The sequence below is a fragment of the Schistocerca nitens genome, chromosome 1 (assembly GCF_023898315.1).
Source record: "Schistocerca nitens isolate TAMUIC-IGC-003100 chromosome 1, iqSchNite1.1, whole genome shotgun sequence".
Lineage (NCBI taxonomy): Eukaryota > Metazoa > Arthropoda > Insecta > Orthoptera > Acrididae > Schistocerca > Schistocerca nitens.
In genome coordinates, this window is record NC_064614.1 from 1,059,485,600 (window position 1) to 1,059,506,072 (window position 20,473).

General features: G+C 43.8%; 1 protein-coding gene across 1 annotated transcript in view; it reads right to left on the minus strand.

The window, feature by feature from the left end:
* LOC126197739 (esterase FE4-like) overlaps positions 1 to 20,473 on the minus strand; it is an 88,014-nt gene that overhangs the window by 66,696 nt on the left and 845 nt on the right. Inside the window, exon 2 of the mRNA XM_049934661.1 lies at positions 5,183 to 5,320. Coding sequence (XP_049790618.1) covers positions 5,183 to 5,320 — 138 coding nt within the window. The remainder of the gene's footprint in view (positions 1 to 5,182; positions 5,321 to 20,473) is intronic.

Genomic DNA, 20,473 nt, shown 5'->3' on the forward strand with positions numbered 1-20,473 from the left:
TTTACTTATGTTATGTTCCAGTGGAAATGTGGTAGCGTAAAGCTCCTGATCACCAGTCATTTCGCCAATGCCCTGAATCAAATTCTGAAGGTCTCCAAAATGTCTCACGTAATGAGGGCATGTGAGACTGTCGATAATGATCCGTACGACTGTTGGGGACGCCAAACTCGGCGGCCCCCTTGGAGATATTCGAGAGGAGCAGACTATGTGCCAGCACCACCTCTTCTCCCTGTACACTGTACAAGCACTCACCACATTCATCGACCGACACATGTGCACACTTGACATTACGTAACAGATCGGAGGAAGACAACGCCACACCACCTTCACTAGGCTCTTGCATAAGGCGACACTGCAGTATCCCTGTATCTTCTCCCCTACGTACATCCGCTAAAGGACTTTACGTCTGCGTAAATGACGCAGTGTACAGCAGGTACGGCAACAAAGTAATACGTTGTTAAGAGATGCATTTTTGGTGGACAGTAACGGCTACTCGGCTCAGTGAACTGTGAATACCTCTACGACTATCTCAAATTTTTTGGATGGATAGAGTACTATCAATGTCAATTCTCAAAAGAATCCCTTAAAGTTGTATTGGCAGAAAAGTTGTGTTGAGACGTGGGCCTATACCACCTGTGTGACGCTGCTGATGTCAATGTTTTGCACGTTCAAACTTGAAGAAAAATGCCTGGCTCCAATATCAAGTAAATAAATCGACTAACAAGTAACTCCGAATAAGACCACATACCGTCTGTGAAAGGAGATTTAGTCTAGATGAATATATCTTGCGACAAATAAAAAGGTGTATTACAAACAAGATGTTGGCAGATATCTGACGGTAAACCTAGATCAACAACAAAGTTTTCAACATCAAGGGAATATTAAATCAGAATACACATCCAAGATTGTTGTGAGCAATTAAACCAGCTCATGCTGACTGAAAGAATGTTGAGTTTAACCATTTTTTCGATGCCCGTTAATCTTGTCCCCCCCCCTCCCCCGACCCAAAAAAAAATCTACACTCCTGGAAATGGAAAAAAGAACACATTGACACCGGTGTGTCAGACCCACCATACTTGCTCCGGACACTGCGAGAGGGCTGTACAAGCAATGATCACACGCACGGCACAGCGGACACACCAGGACCCGCGGTGTTGGCCGTCGAATGGCGCTAGCTGCGCAGCATTTGTGCACCGCCGCCGTCAGTGTCAGCCAGTTTGCCGTGGCATACGGAGCTCCATCGCAGTCTTTAACACTGGTAGCATGCCGCGACAGCGTGGACGTGAACCGTATGTGCAGTTGACGGACTTTGAGCGAGGGCGTATAGTGGGCATGCGGGAGGCCGGGTGGACGTACCGCCGAATTGCTCAACACGTGGGGCGTGAGGTCTCCACAGTACATCGATGTTGTCGCCAGTGGTCGGCGGAAGGTGCACGTGCCCGTCGACCTGGGACCGGACCGCAGCGACGCACGGATGCACGCCAAGACCGTAGGATCGTACGCAATGCCGTAGGGGACCGCACCGCCACTTCCCAGCAAATTAGGGACACTGTTGCTCCTGGGGTATCGGCGAGGACCATTCGCAACCGTCTCCATGAAGCTGGGCTACGGTCCCGCACACCGTTAGGCCGTCTTCCGCTCACGCGCCAACATCGTGCAGCCCGCCTCCAGTGGTGTCGCGACAGGCGTGAATCGAGGGACGAATGGAGACGTGTCGTCTTCAGCGATGAGAGTCGCTTCTGCCTTGGTGCCAATGATGGTCGTATGCGTGTTTGGCGCCGTGCAGGTGAGCGCCACAATCAGGACTGCATACGACCGAGGCACACAGGGCCAACACCCGGCATCATGGTGTGGGGAGCGACCTCCTACACTGGCCGTACACCACTGGTGATCGTCGAGGGGACACTGAATAGTGCACGGTACATCCAAACCGTCATCGAACCCATCGTTCTACCATTCCCAGACCGGCAAGGGAACTTCCTGTTCCAACAGGACAATGCACGTCCGCATGTATCCCGTGCCACCCAACGTGCTCTAGAAGGTGTAAGTCAACTACCCTGGCCAGCAAGATCTCCGGATCTGTCCCCCATTGAGCATGTTTGGGACTGGATGAAGCGTCGTCTCACGCGGTCTGCACGTCCAGCACGAACGCTGGTCCAACTGAGGCGCCAGGTGGAAATGGCATGGCAAGCCGTTCCACAGGACTACATCCAGCATCTCTACGATCGTCTCCATGGGAGAATAGCAGCCTGCATTGCTGCGAAAGGTGGATATACACTGTACTAGTGCCGACATTGTGCATGCTCTGTTGCCTGTGTCTATGTGCCTGTGGTTCTGTCAGTGTGATCATGTGATGTATCTGACCCCAGGAATGTGTCAATAAAGTTTCCCCTTCCTGGGACAATGAATTCACGGTGTTCTTATTTCAATTTCCAGGAGTGTATATCCTCCTTCCCCCTTTAACAGAAACGCAGAGAAAGAGGAAGTTACTTTGTCAAAGCAACCTATTTGGCTCTTATCTAAAAAGCTGTATGACAACGTAATTATGCACTGCATATTCGCAGCCTGAGGAACGTTATAGAAGCATAACAGGGCACGGCCGTATTTTTCTGCTGATGCATCTCATCTAAAGCGCCAAGGCAGTCCAAGATGGACCGAACTGAGGCTGTACCTTGGCCTCCAAAATGATCTGATCTCAGTCCTATGCATTCTTCTGTGTTAGGTCATCTCAAAAGGGAAGAGTGCAGGATTCCCATTGTTACGACTGAAACTCTGGAGCATCGAACTGTACAGTCTTTTGAACTCACTACAGGGACGAGCGCGGTACTGCAGCCAAATGCGATTATGACAAGTGAAACACCTCCTTTTACACGTGTGAACGTACAGTAAAATTGAAACATGTGGCGTGCTTGACTAGTTCTGTACGTCTTGTTTAGGTAAGCCATGGACGAAATCTGAGCCCAATTTGTTAGCTGTAGACTTATTGAAAAGTTTTCATTTAAAATGCATTTACACTACCTGCGATGATATTTCACGATGAAGTCAGTACAGACTCGTAACCAAATACTGATTATCAGCCCGTAAATGGCTCGTATGCGGACCAGTGGAGAATGAAACGTTTTGGTTCTATTACTGTGTGCCGGCCGGAATGGCCGAGCGGTCCAGGCGCTACAGTCTGGAACCGCGGGACCGCTACGGTTGCAGGTTCGAATCCTGCCTCGGGCATGGATGTGTGTGATGTCCTTAGGTTAGTTAGCTTTTATTAGTTCTAAGTTCTAGGGCACTGATGACTTCAGAAGTTAAGTCTCATAGCGCTCAGAGCCATTTGAACCATTTTTATTATTGTTTTCGCTACTACATGGTTCAGTAACATTAATCTGACCATCTCATTTACTCGTCGTTAACAAGCAATAACGGCATCACTATCGGAGGAGGATACATAAAGCAAGTCAGGGGAGACGCGGAGAACAGTGCAGTCGCTTTCGTAATGCAGAAATGGAGCGATTAATCTGACATGCAACAAGACATGAACATTGGCTTTCGGGCCAAGGGTAGAAGCGTTTCCGAAACGACTATGTACGTAAATTGTGGTTAATGTATACCGTGTATGGAAATATGGCGCTATTCAAAATCAGCGCCGAGGCAAATGTGTTGCACTGTGGGCCGTAGATGACAGGGACGAACGATGACTGCAGAGATATATACTGGTGAATAGACGTGCTACTGTTGAGCGACTACCGACCAGGTGAATCAAGGATCTACTAACAGTGTCTCCTCAATGATCGTTCAGCGAACGTTGCTGCGTGTGGGCCTCTCTCACGCATCCATAGTGACTGCTAGATATCGGAGAGGAAGGTTGGAATTTGCACACCAATTCCGCGACTAAACATTCCAATGCGTGGCGACTGGTGGCCTTTTCAGATGGGACACGTTTCATGCTGCATAAGACAAACGGCTGCTTGGCATGTACGGCGTGAAACGTATGAAAACAAAGGGGTCCAGGCCGGAGGACGGAGCATAGTTGTTTGGCGAACGTATCCGTAGAATTTCCTTGTAATCTCGTCATTATAGAAGGCCCAATGGATAAACACAAGTGCGCATCTATCCTTGCTGACCATGTTCACCCCTGCATGCAGTTTGTTTTTCAGTGGCACAATGGACCCTATCAGCAGTATAGTGGAACGTGTCACGCAACTTTTCAATGTACGTGGTCGGTTCTAAGAGCTTCAGAATTAGTTTACCGTACTCCCCTAGCTACCAACAAAGTCAGAATATTTAGCACTGAAGGATGTGAAGATGAGGTCTTGCAAGATCCAGGATGATGGGCTGAAATCGGTCTGCAAATTTAAATACCTGGCTTCGTACATACAGAGGGATGGAGGACTGGAAAGCAACAGCGAATAAATTGCGGTTGGAACAACTGGAGGAAGATGAGTGGAGTGATGTGTGACAAGAAGGTGAGCACTGGGTTGAAAGAGAAAGTGTACAAGTCGGTGGTAAAGACCGAAGATGAGGTGGAAGGATAAGATATCCGGGCACCTAAGGGTGAAGGGATGGAAGAAGGAAGGGGCAATGGATGGTGTACTATGGAGGAGAAGGATCCAGAAGAGCAACGCCGACCCTACGTGACGTGGGACAAGGCGACGATAAAGAAGAAGAAGAAGACTCCCCTAGCTACCAACCGAGTCCTCCCTCGGGCATGGGTGTGTGTGTTGTCGTTAGCGTAACTTAGTTTAAGTTAGATTAAGTAGTTTGTAAGCTTAGGGACCGATGAACTGAGCAGTTTGGTCCCATAAGACTTTACCACAAATTTCCAACCCCCCCCCCCCCCCCCCCCCCCCCCCCCCCGGATTTTAATCCAACTGAGAATCTGTGGGACCATCTCTATCGGTCTGTTTGCGGTTTTGATCCTCAACCCTGAAACCTGCGGTAGCTGTCCATGATGGTGGAGTGGGGATGGCTCTATCCCGGTCGGCACCTTCGAGAACCACACTGAATTTCTTCCTGCGCAGCTCGCGCTCTAACGGGTGGTTATTGGGGCTTTTGATACTGGCTGGAGCGTATAATTATGAAACAAGCGGTATAAAAACTTAAAGAAACTGAAATATACTTTATTTTCCTGTTCATCAGCTTGAAGAACACAGATACGCAGTAATACACTGTGTGTCGGTAGCTTTCTTACCTTGAAGCGCAGCTCACCGAGCGGAGGCGCTGCGAAAGGAACGCCCGAGAAGCGGTAGTAGGCTGTGCCGTTCACTGTAGTGGTGGCCACTCCCCGCAGGGTGCCTTCGTTGGTCTCCACTGTGACGTACTGAGCCGCCTGCAAAGAGACAGACAAAGAACAGTCACCCTCAAGTGATATTACCGCTTTTAACCTTGTTAATGACCTCGATTCAGCAAGGAAGAGACTCTGCGAATTTCTTCTGATATGCTATGTACGGCTGAAGCCACTCATAATGATTAATTACGTGGATCAGGGCTTACCAACAGCTTGTTTTTGTGTGGGAGTACTTGCGCCTGCTCTAGAGAATGCATTATGAATGGTTACAATGTCTGTGTCCGTACAGTGCCTGTATCTTCAAGTTACAATGTACAACGTAATGTAACACTGTATAAACACAAAGATTGCAACCATCCATGATGCATAGACTACTCGACAGATTAAAACGAGATAAAATATTTGTCTCACCCTGCGCAGGAGTCAGTAAATTCGCAAGCGTAGTGATTATAAACACACGGTAGGTTGGATAGGTCCTGGAGGCGTACACTGATAGCTGAAGTGGTTAAGGCGACCGCTCACGATAAGTACGAAACTTCAGTTCGAATCTCAGTCTGGAACAAATTTTCTTGTGTTGCATACGGCTGACGAGATTGCATATTCCCGAAACGTAAATCCATTTCGTAATGCGAACGTCAATGAATTCTTAAACGTAAAATGTCGACGATCTGAGCGTGTAAACTGGTTTTAATGATAAAAGAAAGCTCTCAGAGCCGGCCGCAGTAGCCGAGCGGTTGTAGGCGCTACACTCTGGAGCCGCGCGACCGCTACGGTCGCAGGTTTGAGTCCTGCCTCGGGCATGGATGTGTGTGATGTCCTTAGGTTAGTTAGGTTTAAGTAGTTCTAAGTTCTAGGGGACTGATGACCTCCGAAGTTAAGTCCCATAGTGCTCAGAGCCATTTGAACCATTTGAAAGCTCTCAGAACAGGGCAACAAGACGAAAAATTGAGTATATCTGGCATTCGGACGAGTTACAAAACTGCAGTTATTTTAGTGAGGTCCTTGTGACATTTTGACGTACGATTCCGTCATCATAAATGGCAAACATACGTCGTCAGCAAGATACAGCTGAAGAGGTTCACGGTTAGCTTGCGAACCTCTGTAATGGCTCAAATGGCTCTGAGCACTATGGGACTTAACCTCTGTAACGACTTCGCTGTATTATATTCAGCACCAGATGGGAGCGTGGATGTCACGGTCACTTTTACCAGAGGCGTAAACAGTGAACTTCAGTCTCCTAGACTTAGAAACAGTGAAGAATACCGCTGCTGAATGTGACAATATTGGCAGCGTTAAAGAAGCATAGAAAATACACTTTTATAGTGAAATTTATTTTTTCTGCGTCTACAGACTGAGTGCCAGTCACGGTCGTAATTAAATCAAGATCTATGGGGCAGATTGATGAGAAAATAACAAAAATCTTGCAATACCCAATGAAATCAGTCGTGTTCTCTGCATGATTCACTAGGGGAATTTATGATTGAAGAATGTACAACTGAAAAATGTAGAGAGTACTGTTGTTTGTGGGACTGGTCATAGAAAAATGCCACCAAATGGTCACTAATTTAAAAGTTTCGTTAAAGACCGTCATTACGGAAGACTGCCTATTTACAACATTACAAAACTACCTCCAGTTTGAACATAGCTCCTCCAGACGTTGAGTGGTCAGTTCACTCGGCGCCTTGGATCATTTAGAAAAGAGGGAGAATCGCGACACACTATGGTCATTGGCAAGCACAAACACGATGTGCTCGTTTCTGCCACTCTGTCCTGTCTCCGCGTTGACCCAAAATACTTCACATTCCATATAACCGACTTCCGTCAACACTGTAGGGCCACATGGCCTCCTGGTACCTTTACTATCCCGTCTACAGCGCTCTATAGCGTCCAATGGGGTCTTTTCAGGGGTTGAATAATATTTTCTCTGGTGAGCTTAGTTGGGGCAGAGTGTTCCGCCTTGGGACCTCTTTAGACTGTCGCCTCTAACCAACTTTGTAACATAATTTTAATAATAATAATTAATAATTTCACGAACTGTCTGGAAAGCTTGTAAGATTTTGCGGGGTACGTTCTGCTGAGAAATAATTTTTAAGAAAAAAATTCGGTAAGTTGCACCGGCTATTCAGAATTTAAATTAGCTTATTGGGTTTTCATGCGCGAAAATTCAGCCTGCCTCAGACGGTTTCTTCAAAAAAAAAAAAAAAAAAAAAACTATCTTGTGCGCGCCGCAAAGTTGTCTTTCAGAGTTTCATGTTTGGGAATCTGTTTTGAAGTTCCATGTACGGGTACAGTCAGCTTTAGTTTTGACAAGTTCACACATCATGTGCAGCCAGGTTTGTTAGAAATTGATGATTGGCTTGTTAAAATGATCAAGACACATTGAAGAACCAAAGAAACTAGTACACATGCCTAATATCGTGTAGGACCTCCACGAGAACGCACAAGTGCCGCAATACGACGTGGCATGGACTCGGCTAATGTATAAACTAGTGTTGGAGGGAACTGACAACATGAATCCCACAGGGCCGACTATAAATCCGTAAGAGTACATGCCGGAGATCTTTTCTGAACAGCACGTTGCATGCCATCCCAGATAAGCTCCATAATGTTCATGTCCGGAGTGTCTGGTGGCCAGCGGAAGTGTTTAAACTCAGAAGAGTGTCCCTGGAGACACTCTAGCAATTCTGAACGTCTGGGGTATCGTAACGTCCTGCTGGAATTGCCCAAGTCCGTCAGGATGCACAATGGACATGAATGGAAGCAGGAGTCCCATATCACTCCAACTGCACACGCACTACACCATTACGGACCCTGCACCAGCTTGAACAGTCCCTTGCTCTCCATACTCCTAGACATCCATCCGCTAAATACAATTTGAAACGAGGCTCGTCCGACCAGGCAAGATGTTTCCAGTCATCAACACTTCAGTTTCGGTGTCGACAGGTCAAGACGAGGCTTAAAGCTTTGTGTCGTGCAGTCATCAAGGGTACACGAGAGGGCGTTTGGTTCCGTTAGCCCACATCGATTATGTTTCGTTGAATGGTTCCCACGATAACAGTCGTTGATGGCCCAACATTGAAATCGGCAGCAATTTGCCGAAGATCTGCACTTCTGTCACGTTGAACGATTCTCTTCAGTTGTCATTGGTCCCGTTCTTGCAGTATATTTCTCCGATTGCAGAGATGTCCGAGATTTGATGTTTTACCGGATTCCTGATGTTCATGGTACAGTCGTGAAATGGTCTTAAGGGAAAATTCCCACTTCATAGCTACCTCGGAGATGCTGTGTCCCATCGCTCGTGCGTCGACTATAACAGAACGTTCAAACTCACTTAAATCTTCATAACCTGCCATTGTAGTAGCAGTAACCGATCTAACAACTGCGCCAGAAGCTTGTTGTCTTATACAGACATTACCTACTGCAGCTCCGTGTTCTGCCTATTTACGTGTTTCTGTGTTTGAATACGCATGCCTACGCCAGTTTCTTTGGCGCTTCAGTGTAATTTTGGAATAGGTTCATACGGCTTACTTCGATTCTACATCACATACGTTTCATATCAGATTTTTAGACCCGCTTCAGGTTGATAGTTCAGTTATACATGCCGACGTTGCAAGCTGAAGATGAAGAGATAGAGCAAGTGTATGAGGATACTGAAAAAGTAATACAATATGTAAAGGGGGATGAAAATCTAATAGTCATGGGGAACTGGAAAGCAGTTGTTGGGGAAGGAGTAGAAGAAAAGGTTATAGGAGAATTTGGGCTTGGGACAAGGAATGAGAGAGGAGAGACTAATTGAGTTCTGTAACAAGTTTCAGCTAGTAATAGTGAATATCCTGTTCAATAATCACAAGAGGAGGAGGTATACTTGGAAAAGACCGGGTGATACGGGAAGATTTCAGATTACATTATAGTCAGAGATTCCGAAATCAGGTAGTGGATTGTAAGGCGTACCCAGGAGCAGATATAGACTCGAGCACAATATAGTAGTGATGAAGAGTAGGCTGAAGGAAGAATCAATACGCAAAAAAGGGGATACGGAAGTACTAAGGAATGACGAGATACGCATGAAGCTCTCTAAGGCTATTGATACAGCAATAAGGAATAAATAGGCAGTACAGTTGAAGAGGAATGGACATCTCTAAAAAGTGCCATCACTGAAGTTGGGAAGGAAAGCATAGGTACAAAGAAGATAACTGCGAATAAACCATGAGTAACATAAGAAATACTTCACATGATTGATGAAAGGAGGAAGTACAAAAATGTTCTGGGAAACTCAGGAATACAGAAATACAAGTCGCTGAAGAATGAAATAAATAGAAAGTTCAGGGAAGCTAAGACGAAATAGCTGCAGGAAAAATGTGAAGACATCGAGAAAGAAATGATTGTCCGTAGAACTGACTCAGTATACAGGAAAGTCAAAACAGCCTTCGGTGACATTAGAGGCAAGGGTGGTAACATTAACAGTGCAACGGGAATTACACTGTTAAATGCAGAGGAGAGAGCGAATAGGTGTTGAGAGTACATTGAAAACCTCTATGAGGGGGAAGAATTGTCTGATGTGATAGAAGAAGAAACAGGAGTCGATTTAGAAGAGATACGGGATCCAGTATTAGAATCAGAATTTAAAAGAGCTTTGGAAGAGTTAAGGTCAAATAAGACAGAAGAGATAGACAACATTCCATCAGAATTTCTAAAATTAATCATCGGGGGAAGTGGCAACAAAACGACTATTCACGTTGGTGTGTAGAATGTATGAGCCTGGCGACATACCATCTGACTTTCGGAAAAGCATCATCCACAAAATTCCGAACACGGCAAGAGCTGACAAGTGCGAGAATTATCGCACAATCAGCTTAACAGCTCATGCATCGAAGCTGCTTACAAGAATAATATACAGAAGAATGGAAAAGAAAATTGAGAATGCGCTAGGTGACGATCAGTTTGGCTTTAGGAAAAGTAAAGGGACGAGAGAGGCACTTCTGACGTTACGGCTAATAATGGAAGCAAGGCTAAAGAAAAATCAAGACACGTTCATAGGATTTGTCGATCAGGAAATATGCGTTCGAAAATGTTAAATGGTGCAAGATATTCGTAATTCTGAAAAACGTAGAGGTAAGCTATAGGGAGAGACGGGTCATATACAATACGCACAACAGCCAAGAAGAGTGGACGACCAAGAACGAAGTGCTTGTATTGAAAAGGGTGTATGAGAAGGATGTAGCCTTTCACCCCTACTTTTCAATCTGAACATCGAGGAAGCAATGATGCATATAAAAGAAAGGTTCAGGAGTGGAATTAAAATTCAAGGTGAAAGGATATAAATGATACGATTCAGTGCTGACAGATTGAAAGTGCTATACAGAGTGAAAGTGAAAACGAATTACATGATCTGCTGAACGGAATGAACAGTCTAATGAGTACACAATATGGACTGAGAGTAAATCGAAGAAAGACGAAGGTAATGAGAAGTGGTAGAAATGAGAACAGCGAGAAACTTAACATCAGGATTGATGGCCACAAAGTAGATGAAGGTAAGGAATGCTGCTAACCAATGACGGACGGAGCAAGGACAGCAAAAGCAGACTAGCTATGGCAAAAAAGGCATTCTTGACCAAGAGAAGTATACTAATATCAAATATCGGCCTTAATTTGAGGAAATAATTTCTGAGAATGTACGTTAGGATTACAGCATTGTAAGGTTTTGAAACATGGGCTGTGGAAAAACCGAAACAGAAGAGAATCGAAGTATTTTAGATGTGGTGCTACAGACGAATGTTGAAAATTAGGCGGACTGATAAGGAATGAGGAGCTTCCATGTATAATCGGAGAGGAAAGTAATATGTGGGAAACATTGATAAGGAGAAGGTACAGCATGATAGGAGATTTGTTAAGACATGGGTGAATGGCTTTCCATGGTACTACAGGGAGCCGTAGAGGGCAAAAACTGTAGAGGGAGACAGAGATTGGAATACAGCCAGCAAATAATTGAGGACGTATGTTGCAAGTGCTACTCTGAGATGAAGAGGTTAGCACAGGAAAGGAATTCGTGGCGGGCCGCATCAAACCAGTCAGAAGACTGACGACCAAAAAACAAAAAAAAAAAAACAAAAAAGATATTTCATCAGTTTTCTATTCCTGGCTTTATACGTCATTTAATGTGGCTCCTGAAATATTTACTGTTGCTGCTTTGTTTTACAGAGTGAGATTACAACTGACCGATTTTGAAGTTGTTGATTACAGCTGAGGTATAGGCTGCAGGCTGCACCTTTTATGACAGTACTGTAATTTTTCTTTATGCCTCTTCCGGATCCGGTCATTCCACGATCGTGCGCATTTTTACAAAGACTATATAGTTAATTTTTTTGTAAAACTCCGCAGAAACTTCTGTTTTGCGTCCTTTGAATCAGAACCCCCAATTTTAGTTTCACTCAGGAAGTATATGATTTGCTGTGCTCTTCGCATTACGTAGTCCATGAATCTGTCACTACCCCACTCTTCTCAGGTTCACACATTTTACAGCTACCTCCAGCAGCACACTCGATAGTTGTTATCTGTATGATTCCTTATGTGGGCAATTGCCAGAGACAGACGCGATACCCACTTTTTTCGCCGATCACTGTGCCATAATTCTATTCTTAAATCATGTGGCGCAACCAGTGAAACCCTATGACCTCCTACCCCTGCTAACCAGTCCGGTGAACACATTTTTCTTAAACGACCCCTCCCTCGAGATTATCGTTCGAGAGGTTTCGACCGTAGCTTGCGTTCCCAAAACAACACCTTACCCTATGGATTGGTGATCGAGGCATGCAAAACAACTGCTCCAGAAAGCGTTAATGCGTTACGGTGCTCAGAGGGCGACGGATCTTCGACCGGCCCGGGAATTTTATTATTCGGTCTTACGACAGCTGTATGAGGAGGCCAGACGAGTACTGTTATGGATAATGGATGTTCGCCACATTAAAGCGAAGCTTCTTCAGTTAAAGAGACAATAAATGGGCCGGCCAGAGTGGCCGAGCGGTTCTGGGCGCTACAGTCTGGGACCGCGCGACCGCTACGGTCGCAGGTTCGAATCCTGCCTCGCGCATGGATATGTGTGATGTCCTTAGGTTGGTTAGGTTTAAGTCGTTCTAAGTTCTAGGGGACTGATAACCACAGCAGTTAAGTCCCATAGTGCTCAGAGCCATTTGAACCATGTGAACAATAAATGGAAAGATTGACAATGCGAGGAAAACCCCCTCATTACTACAGGTTGAACTGACCTTTCTCATCGGGTTATGGCTGCGTCGAAAGAGAGTATGTATCGCGTCCCTCATTCACGAGAGTGCCATTTCCAGAGCGATCTATAATAGACTTACCGACCTTTATGACGTCCGTGCAAGTGATACGATTTTCCCTGATGCATTTGCTCCTCTCCTGCATTAAATTATGAATTTATAAATTACTTTTGTCGAGATGATATACTCGTGTATTACAGTCCAACGGGCCTTAAGACAGGGAAGCCCCCTCTCCATTTTGCCTTGTTCCTACAACCTCTCTTTCTCTGTATTGCTACTCAGTATGCGGCTGGAAGATACTGGCAGAAATGTTTTCGGTGCGAGCATACGCGGATGATGTTATTGTATTGCTACGTCACATCGATGACACATTGCCGCTCAAGGACAATTTGATTTCTTTTATTCTCTCTCTGTGCCCGTATTAATGAACGGAAATGCACCCTATTACCAATTAGGGTTTTCATCAAGCTGTCATTCAATGAGCAACGGAGATTTCTCGCCACAAATCGTTGAGGATTACCATGGGTCATTGTCCGATGAAAATGGCTGCACTTAGTTGGCTGCGCACTTTGCGAAAACGAACGCAGTTCCCTTAACCTTCTTCACAAATTACGAATCTTAGATTCCTACATTTTCACTGAACTGTATTATGTTGCACAAACATTCCCGCTCCCCCCGATGACGACGCGCAAATTTATGAAATTATCTGGTCGTTTCGTTCCTAAAACTTATTGTGATAGGGCTTCCTGACAGCGTACAGTGTTCGGACTTCCGATATCTAAGCAAGGCTTCAGTATTGTTTATACCGCGTGTCTTCACGTGTTCTCTAGCAACTCGTTCCATTGTATCTCGCTTATTTACGTCTCTTCGATCGGCCATTCTGACTTCCCTGAAGATGTTTTCCGGATCAACTCTAAACTGCAGAACATAAGTGAGTTTTGTGCTATAATAAGTTTTCTGTGAGCTGAAATTTTGACAGTGACACGGCGTATCACCAGATCTTTGATTACCCCTTAGGGGTGCAATCATCTCTCACCCTGTTGAAATTTCGGCCCCATTGATATCCTGTAAAACTGTGTGGTCTCACGTTGGTCTTCCTGTCCTCCCGATGAAAGTCACCTCATCATGATACATGTCATCAACCGGATACATTAACACACAGTGTTGTCTTTCTGACGAGAACAGTGACACTAGATTCACCGATGACTGGCTTTCCTTACCATATCAGCTGAAGCTGGTTCCTCGGTTGAACCTCTTCTCTCCACGAAGTTTTACATTGTCCCTTGGATAAACACTAATACGATCGTATCGCTCCTCAGACACCACGCCCACTATATGGATGGGTGACAACAATCCTTACTCCAGCGCTATTCGCCGACATATGGTGAACACGCACTGACAGAGGCTTCCAAGTTACCGTGCTTTATTTGCGAATGCGCTGCACCTTGTCTTTAATTGTCACAGTATTGGGTAGTATTTGTTTTTTCACCCCCTTGTTCTGGAGTATTCGCTCATTGCCTTCTTCATAGTGAAAAAATTTGTTTTCTTTGAATCTCGGAATTTTTTATTGTGTGTATCAAGTTTTATTTAAAAAATAAGAAGACCAGGCCAGTACCATGTGAGGCACTGCACAGTGATGGGTGGAGTCAGGTCTCTGGGTTCGACCCCTGCGCACATTGTCTTCTCCCAGACTGAAGATGACTATGACCGTTCTTTCCTCATGGTGCAAGCATTTTATGTTATAGAGAAAAAGCGATAAAACGCTTGCGTGGAAATTGAAACGTCAGGTAATCGAATCCCACTCGGGCAGCTAGGTTTTCAGTTTTTCTTTTTCATAGCATTGAAAAACCCGCTAAGGGACATTTGAAAGGAGCTGAAGGTTGATGATATGAAATTTTTATTTGTAATTCGTTATCAAACTAATTTCGATAGAGACTAACAAACGAAAAATATCAAAGCAGTTAACAAAATTCTAATCCACAACCTCCTGCACGTGATCAATATGGCTTTCCCAATACACTACCTCAGCAAACTATGGGGTAGTATTATGTATAAGGCAATAGCATATCACGCCAAATTCAGGTAGTTTCAAAACGGTATCTCATCCCTGGTTACTCCTCCTTGTTAGTCAACAGCCAGAAACAGGGGAAAATAGTGATAATGACTAGGCAATAAATATATCTGTTTTTCAAGTCGTTCATGTAAGGACAAAATAATCAACAAAATGCTACGATAATTATTCACAGTAGCAGCTCAAAATGTCGTCTATCAACCTGAAAGGGCGCATAGCAACACTATGCGATGGAGTCTCCAAATTTTCCGAAATCACAGGTTTTCATGACTTCATTAAAAGTTAAAATTATCCTCGCAGGAAGTTCTTTGACGGAGTCTACTGGTGCCACGCAGACAATTTTCTCCACATACCGCCACAACTAATAACTAAAGAGTAAGGTCTGACGAACGAGCTGGCTAGGGAATTGCACCACCTCGGCCAATCCACCTCTTAGGATACAAAGCATCTGAATGATCCCATACTGCAAGTTCGTCGGTGCGCTATCATGTTGGTACGATATTACCTGACGGACCGCTCGAGGATCGTCTTGTAATTACAACGAAAGGCCGTTTACATGGAACGCTAAATAGGTTCTGTGGTGTCACCGCCAGACACCACACTTGCTAGGTGGTAGCTTTAAATCGGCCGCGGTCCATTAGTACATGTCGGACCCGCGTGTCGCCACTGTCAGTGATCGCAGACCGAGCGCCACCACACGGCAGGTCTCGAGAGACTGACTAGCACTCGCCCAGTTGTACGGACGACTTTGCTAGCGACTACACTGACGAAGCCTCGCTCCTTTGCCGAGCAGATAGTTAGAATAGCCTTCAGCTAAGTACATGGCTACGACCTAGCAAGGCGCCATTAGCCTTACATAGCTTGTATCTAAAGAGTCTCACTTATATCGTCAATAGCGATGTACCACAAGGATGGATTAAAGTTAAGTATTCCAGAAGCTACGTACTTTTCTTTATAGCCTTCATTACGTATCCTGTTTCAGACCTATCTCTAGCCTGCGGCAGTACCGCGTGCCTTTCGGCTACTTCAGAGTGGCGTGGTTGTCTCACTACGCCACAACAGGTTCTCCAGTTTAAACAGTAAGGAAGTGGGACGATACCCAATAAACAGTCGCCTACGATACCTGCCCGGATGTTCACGCCAAAATTACGCTAATACCATCACATTCGTGCCATGTGTATTTTCATCGTTCCAAAAGTGGCTGTTTGAAGCGCTGATTGACCCTTCTCTAGTGAAACATGCCTCGTCTGTCAACAACACCAGGGTTTCGAAATTCGGAATTTCGATTCATTGATCCAAGTACCACAGGGAATACTTTCTGTAAGTAGTACTGAAACAGGTTTTCGTCGTGTGGGACGCCTAATACTAGAGCGTGCATCCCTGTAACGACAAACGAACGGATATATTTTACCATGTTTAGTTTTCAAGAATAATTTCAGTACACTGGAATAACTTTAACTAGTCCCGACGAATTTCCAGTGGCGCTCTGGAAATAATAGTACAATTTGCATGAACCATATAAATAAGTTCGAAATCAACAGTCACACTTAACATTGTCGTCCAGTGTCGACTTTGTTTATAAAAAAATTTCCCGTCTCCATTAATTGTCTACCAACGGCTACAAGCGTATTCGCACATAGAATAAAGCAGTTCGGAAATCATGTGTCGTAAACTGTGTGGATCTTCAGTACGTTTGGATCCGCAGAGCCGTACGCTGAACGCAAATCGGCGTATATTTTATATGTCACATAACAGTCGCTGAGTGCACCCACTTTCCAAATGGAAGATGTTGTTGTTGTTGTTGTGGTCTTCAGTCCCGAGACTGGTTTGATGCAGCTCTCCATGCTACTCTATCCTGTGCAAGCTTCTTCATCTCCCAGTACCTACTGCAACCTACATCCTTCTGAATCTGCTTAGTGTATTCATCTCTTGGTCTCCCCCTACGATTTTTACCCTCCACGATGCCCTCCAATACTAAATTGGTGATCCCTTGATGCCTCAGAACATGTCCTACCAACCGATCCCTTCTTCTGGTCAAGTTGTGCCACAAACTTCTCTTCTCCCCAATCCTATTCAATACTTCCTCATTAGTTATGTGATCTACCCATCTAATCTTCAGCATTCTTCTGTAGCACCACATTTCGAAAGCTTCTATTCTCTTCTTGTCCAAACTATTTACCGTCCATGTTTCACTTCCATACATGGCTACACTCCATACAAATACTTTCAGAAATGACTTCCTGACACTTAAATCTATACTCGGTGTTAACAAGTTTCTCTTCTTCAGAAACGCAATAGTTTCTATTTTAAAATATTTTTAAATTGTTGCTGGTTTTTGATAACACGTCTTCTTAATTTGATTCCACTGGATGATTAATCGTGTGTTGTAGATTAATAGAGTAACACATAGACTTCTAAATACAATTTTGAAAAGATCTCCATTTAAGTTAGATTATAATATTTGTTCATAGGTACATGACCACATTGTACCTTCGAATATTTTTTAACTTTTCCAAGGCAGTGTTCGTAATTTCAGAAAAATACTGCAGTACACATAATGGAAGGTAACCTGATGCATATCGGCGTATTCACCGAAGAAATATAGATGACACCTATCTCCATTGTTGACCCCATCGCTCCTCTTTCCCGGTACATTCGTAGCTAATGGGACACTTCCGACAACGATGGACTGCATCAATGTGATTTCTGAAGATGATCGAATGACTAGCGGATAAAAGTCTAATACACAAACTGAGAGCAGTAATATCATTTGCTCTCGTAGTGTACATGACAGCGCACGAAACTCTTCAGTCGTTGCCTAGGGTTCGCTCCCTATTATCGTCAGTTGTTTCATTCTTGTATTGATCTCTTGTTAGTTTTGAGGAGACCAAACGAAGAACACGTTTGGCAACACGACCTCTGGCAGACCGCTTGAATTTGCGCGTGCAACGACCCGACTGGCTAACTTCACTGCAAGATAACTCGGAAACGGCGCAACGTATCAAATTCTTTTCTTAAGAATTATTTCTTAGCACAACCTTCTTTGCACCACCCTTACAAGCTTTTCACACGTTTCTAGCTGTATTTTCTTATTCTATTTTGAAATTATAGCATTCACATTATGTGTACTGCAGTATTTTTCTGAAATTACGAACACGGCCTTGGAAAAGTAGGGTTTTTCCAGCTGTTAAAAAAATATTCAAAGGTACAATGTGGTCATGTACCTATGAACAAATATTATAATCTAACTTAAATGGAGATCTTTTCAAAATTGTATGTAGAAGTCTATGTGTTACTCTATTAATCTACAACACACGATTAATCATCCAGTGGAATCAAATTAAGAAGACGTGTTATCAAAAACCAGCAACAATTTAAAAATATTTTAAAATAGAAACTATTGCCTACCAACGTAAAAACTCGTTTTTCAAGACAGACAGCACTGTTAACATACGAAAGAAGTTCAGTTCATTTGCAGATGCACAAGGTTGGAACGTAGGACATCCGCAACTGAGAAACATGACAATTAATTCATAGAGATCCGCTTAAATTGTACTAATATGTATTTAAACCACGATCAGTTTCGAGATTTTAAAATCCCCTCTTCAGGTGTATGTATTTACAGTATTTGGTAACACACAACATGCGGTGGGGCCAGTCAGTGCAGAAGTTCGAATCATTGCATGTTGGCGGAAACTGTCCGCTGCTAGCCAGCCGCACGCTAGGAACGCCAACCACTGCAAAACCTCGACAGTGGTCCTGGTTTAAATAAATATTAGTACAACTGAAGGGAATTTCTCTAAATTAATTACCACGTGTTTCATTGCAAAGACACCATCCGTTTCAAGGTACAAAATGATACACGGCTGATGAAGTATAACTTAAACGTCCTCAGGTTATGTAATTAGATTTAAAAACATACGGAATTTTACTCATCATAACACCATCAAACTGAAGAATTAACAAATCTTCAAAGTGTTGTTGTTGTTGTGGTCTTCAGTCCTCAGATTGGTTTGATGCAGCTCTCCTTGCTACTCTATCCTGTGCAAGCTTCTTCATGTCCCAGTACCTACTGCAACCTACATCCTTCTGAATCTGCTTAGTGTATTCATCTCTTGATCTCCCTCTACGATTTTTACCCTCCACGCTGCCCTCCAATGCTAAATTTGTGATCCACTGATGCCTCAGAACATGTCCTACCAACCGGTCCCTTCTTCTTGTCAAGTTGTGCCACAAACTCCTCTTCTCCCCAATTCTATTCAATACCTCCTCATTAGTTAAGTGATCTACCCATCTAATCTTCATAATTCTTCTGTAGCACCACATTTCGAAAGCTTCTATCCTCTTCTTGTCCAAACTATTTATCGTCCATGTTTCACTTCCATACATGGCTACACTCCATACAAATACTTTCAGAAACGACTTCCTGACACTTAAATCAATACTCGATGTTAACAAATTTCTCTTCTTCAGAAACGCTTTCCTTGCCATTGCCAGTCTACATTTTATATCCTCTCAACTTCAACCATCATCAGTTATTTTGCTCCCCAAATAGCAAAACTCCTTTACTACTTTAAGTGTCTCATTTCCTAGTCTAATTCTCTCAGAACCACCCGACTTAATTCGACTAAATTCCATTATCCTCGTTTTGCTTTTGCTAATGTTCATCATATATCCTCCTTTCAAGACACTGTCCATTCCGTTCAACTGCTCTTCCAAGTTCTTTGCTGTCTGTGACAGAATTACAATGTCATCGGCGAACCTCAAAGTTGTTATTTCTTCTCCATGGATTTTAATACCTACTCCGAATTTTTCTTTTGTTTCCTTCACTGCTTGTTCAATATATCCATTGAATAACTTAGGGGAGAGGCTACAACCCTGTCTCACTCCCTTCCCAATCACTGCTTCCCTTTCGTGCCCCTCGACTCTTATAACTGCCATTTGGTTTCTGTACAAATTATAATTAGCCTCTCGCTCCCTGTATTTTACCCCTGCCACCTTCAGAATTTGAAAGAGAGTATTCCAATCAACATTGTCAAAAGCTTTCTCTAAGTCTACAAATGCTAGAAATGTAGGTTTGCCTTTTCTTAATCTTTCTTCTAAGATAAGTCTTAAGGTCAGTATTGCCTCACGTGTTCCAACATTTCTACGGAATCCAAATTGATCTTCCCCGAGGTCGGCTTCTACCGGTTTTTCCATTCGTCTGTAAAGAATTCGCGTTAGTATTTTGCAGCTGTGGCTTATTAAACTGATAATTCGGTAATTTTCTCATCTGTCAACACCTGCTTTCTTTGGGATTGGAATTATTATATTCTTCTGAGGATATTTCGCCTGTTACATTTGTCCTCTAGCCATCCCTGCTTAGCCATTTTGCACTTCCTGTCGATCTCATTTTTGAGACGCTTGTATTTCTGTCTTCCTGCTTCATTTACTGCATTTTTATATTTTCTCCTTTCATCAATTAAATTCAATATTTCTTCTGTTACCCAAGGATTTCTACTACCCCTCGTATTTTTACCTACATGATCCTCTGCTGCTTTCACTACTTCATCCCTCAGAGCTACCCATTGTTCTACTACTGTATTTCTTTCCCCTATTCCTGTCCCTTATGCTCTCCCTGAAACTCTGTACAACCTCTGGTTTAGTCAGTTTATCCACGCCCCATCTCCTTAATTTCCAACCTTTTTGCAGTTTCTTCAGTTTTAATCTACAGTTCATAACCAATAGGTTGTGGTCAGAGTCCACATCTGCCCCTGGAAATGTCTTACAATTTAAAACCTGGTTCCTAAATCTCTGTCTTACCATTATATAATCTATCTGATACCTTCTAGTATCTCCAGGATTCTT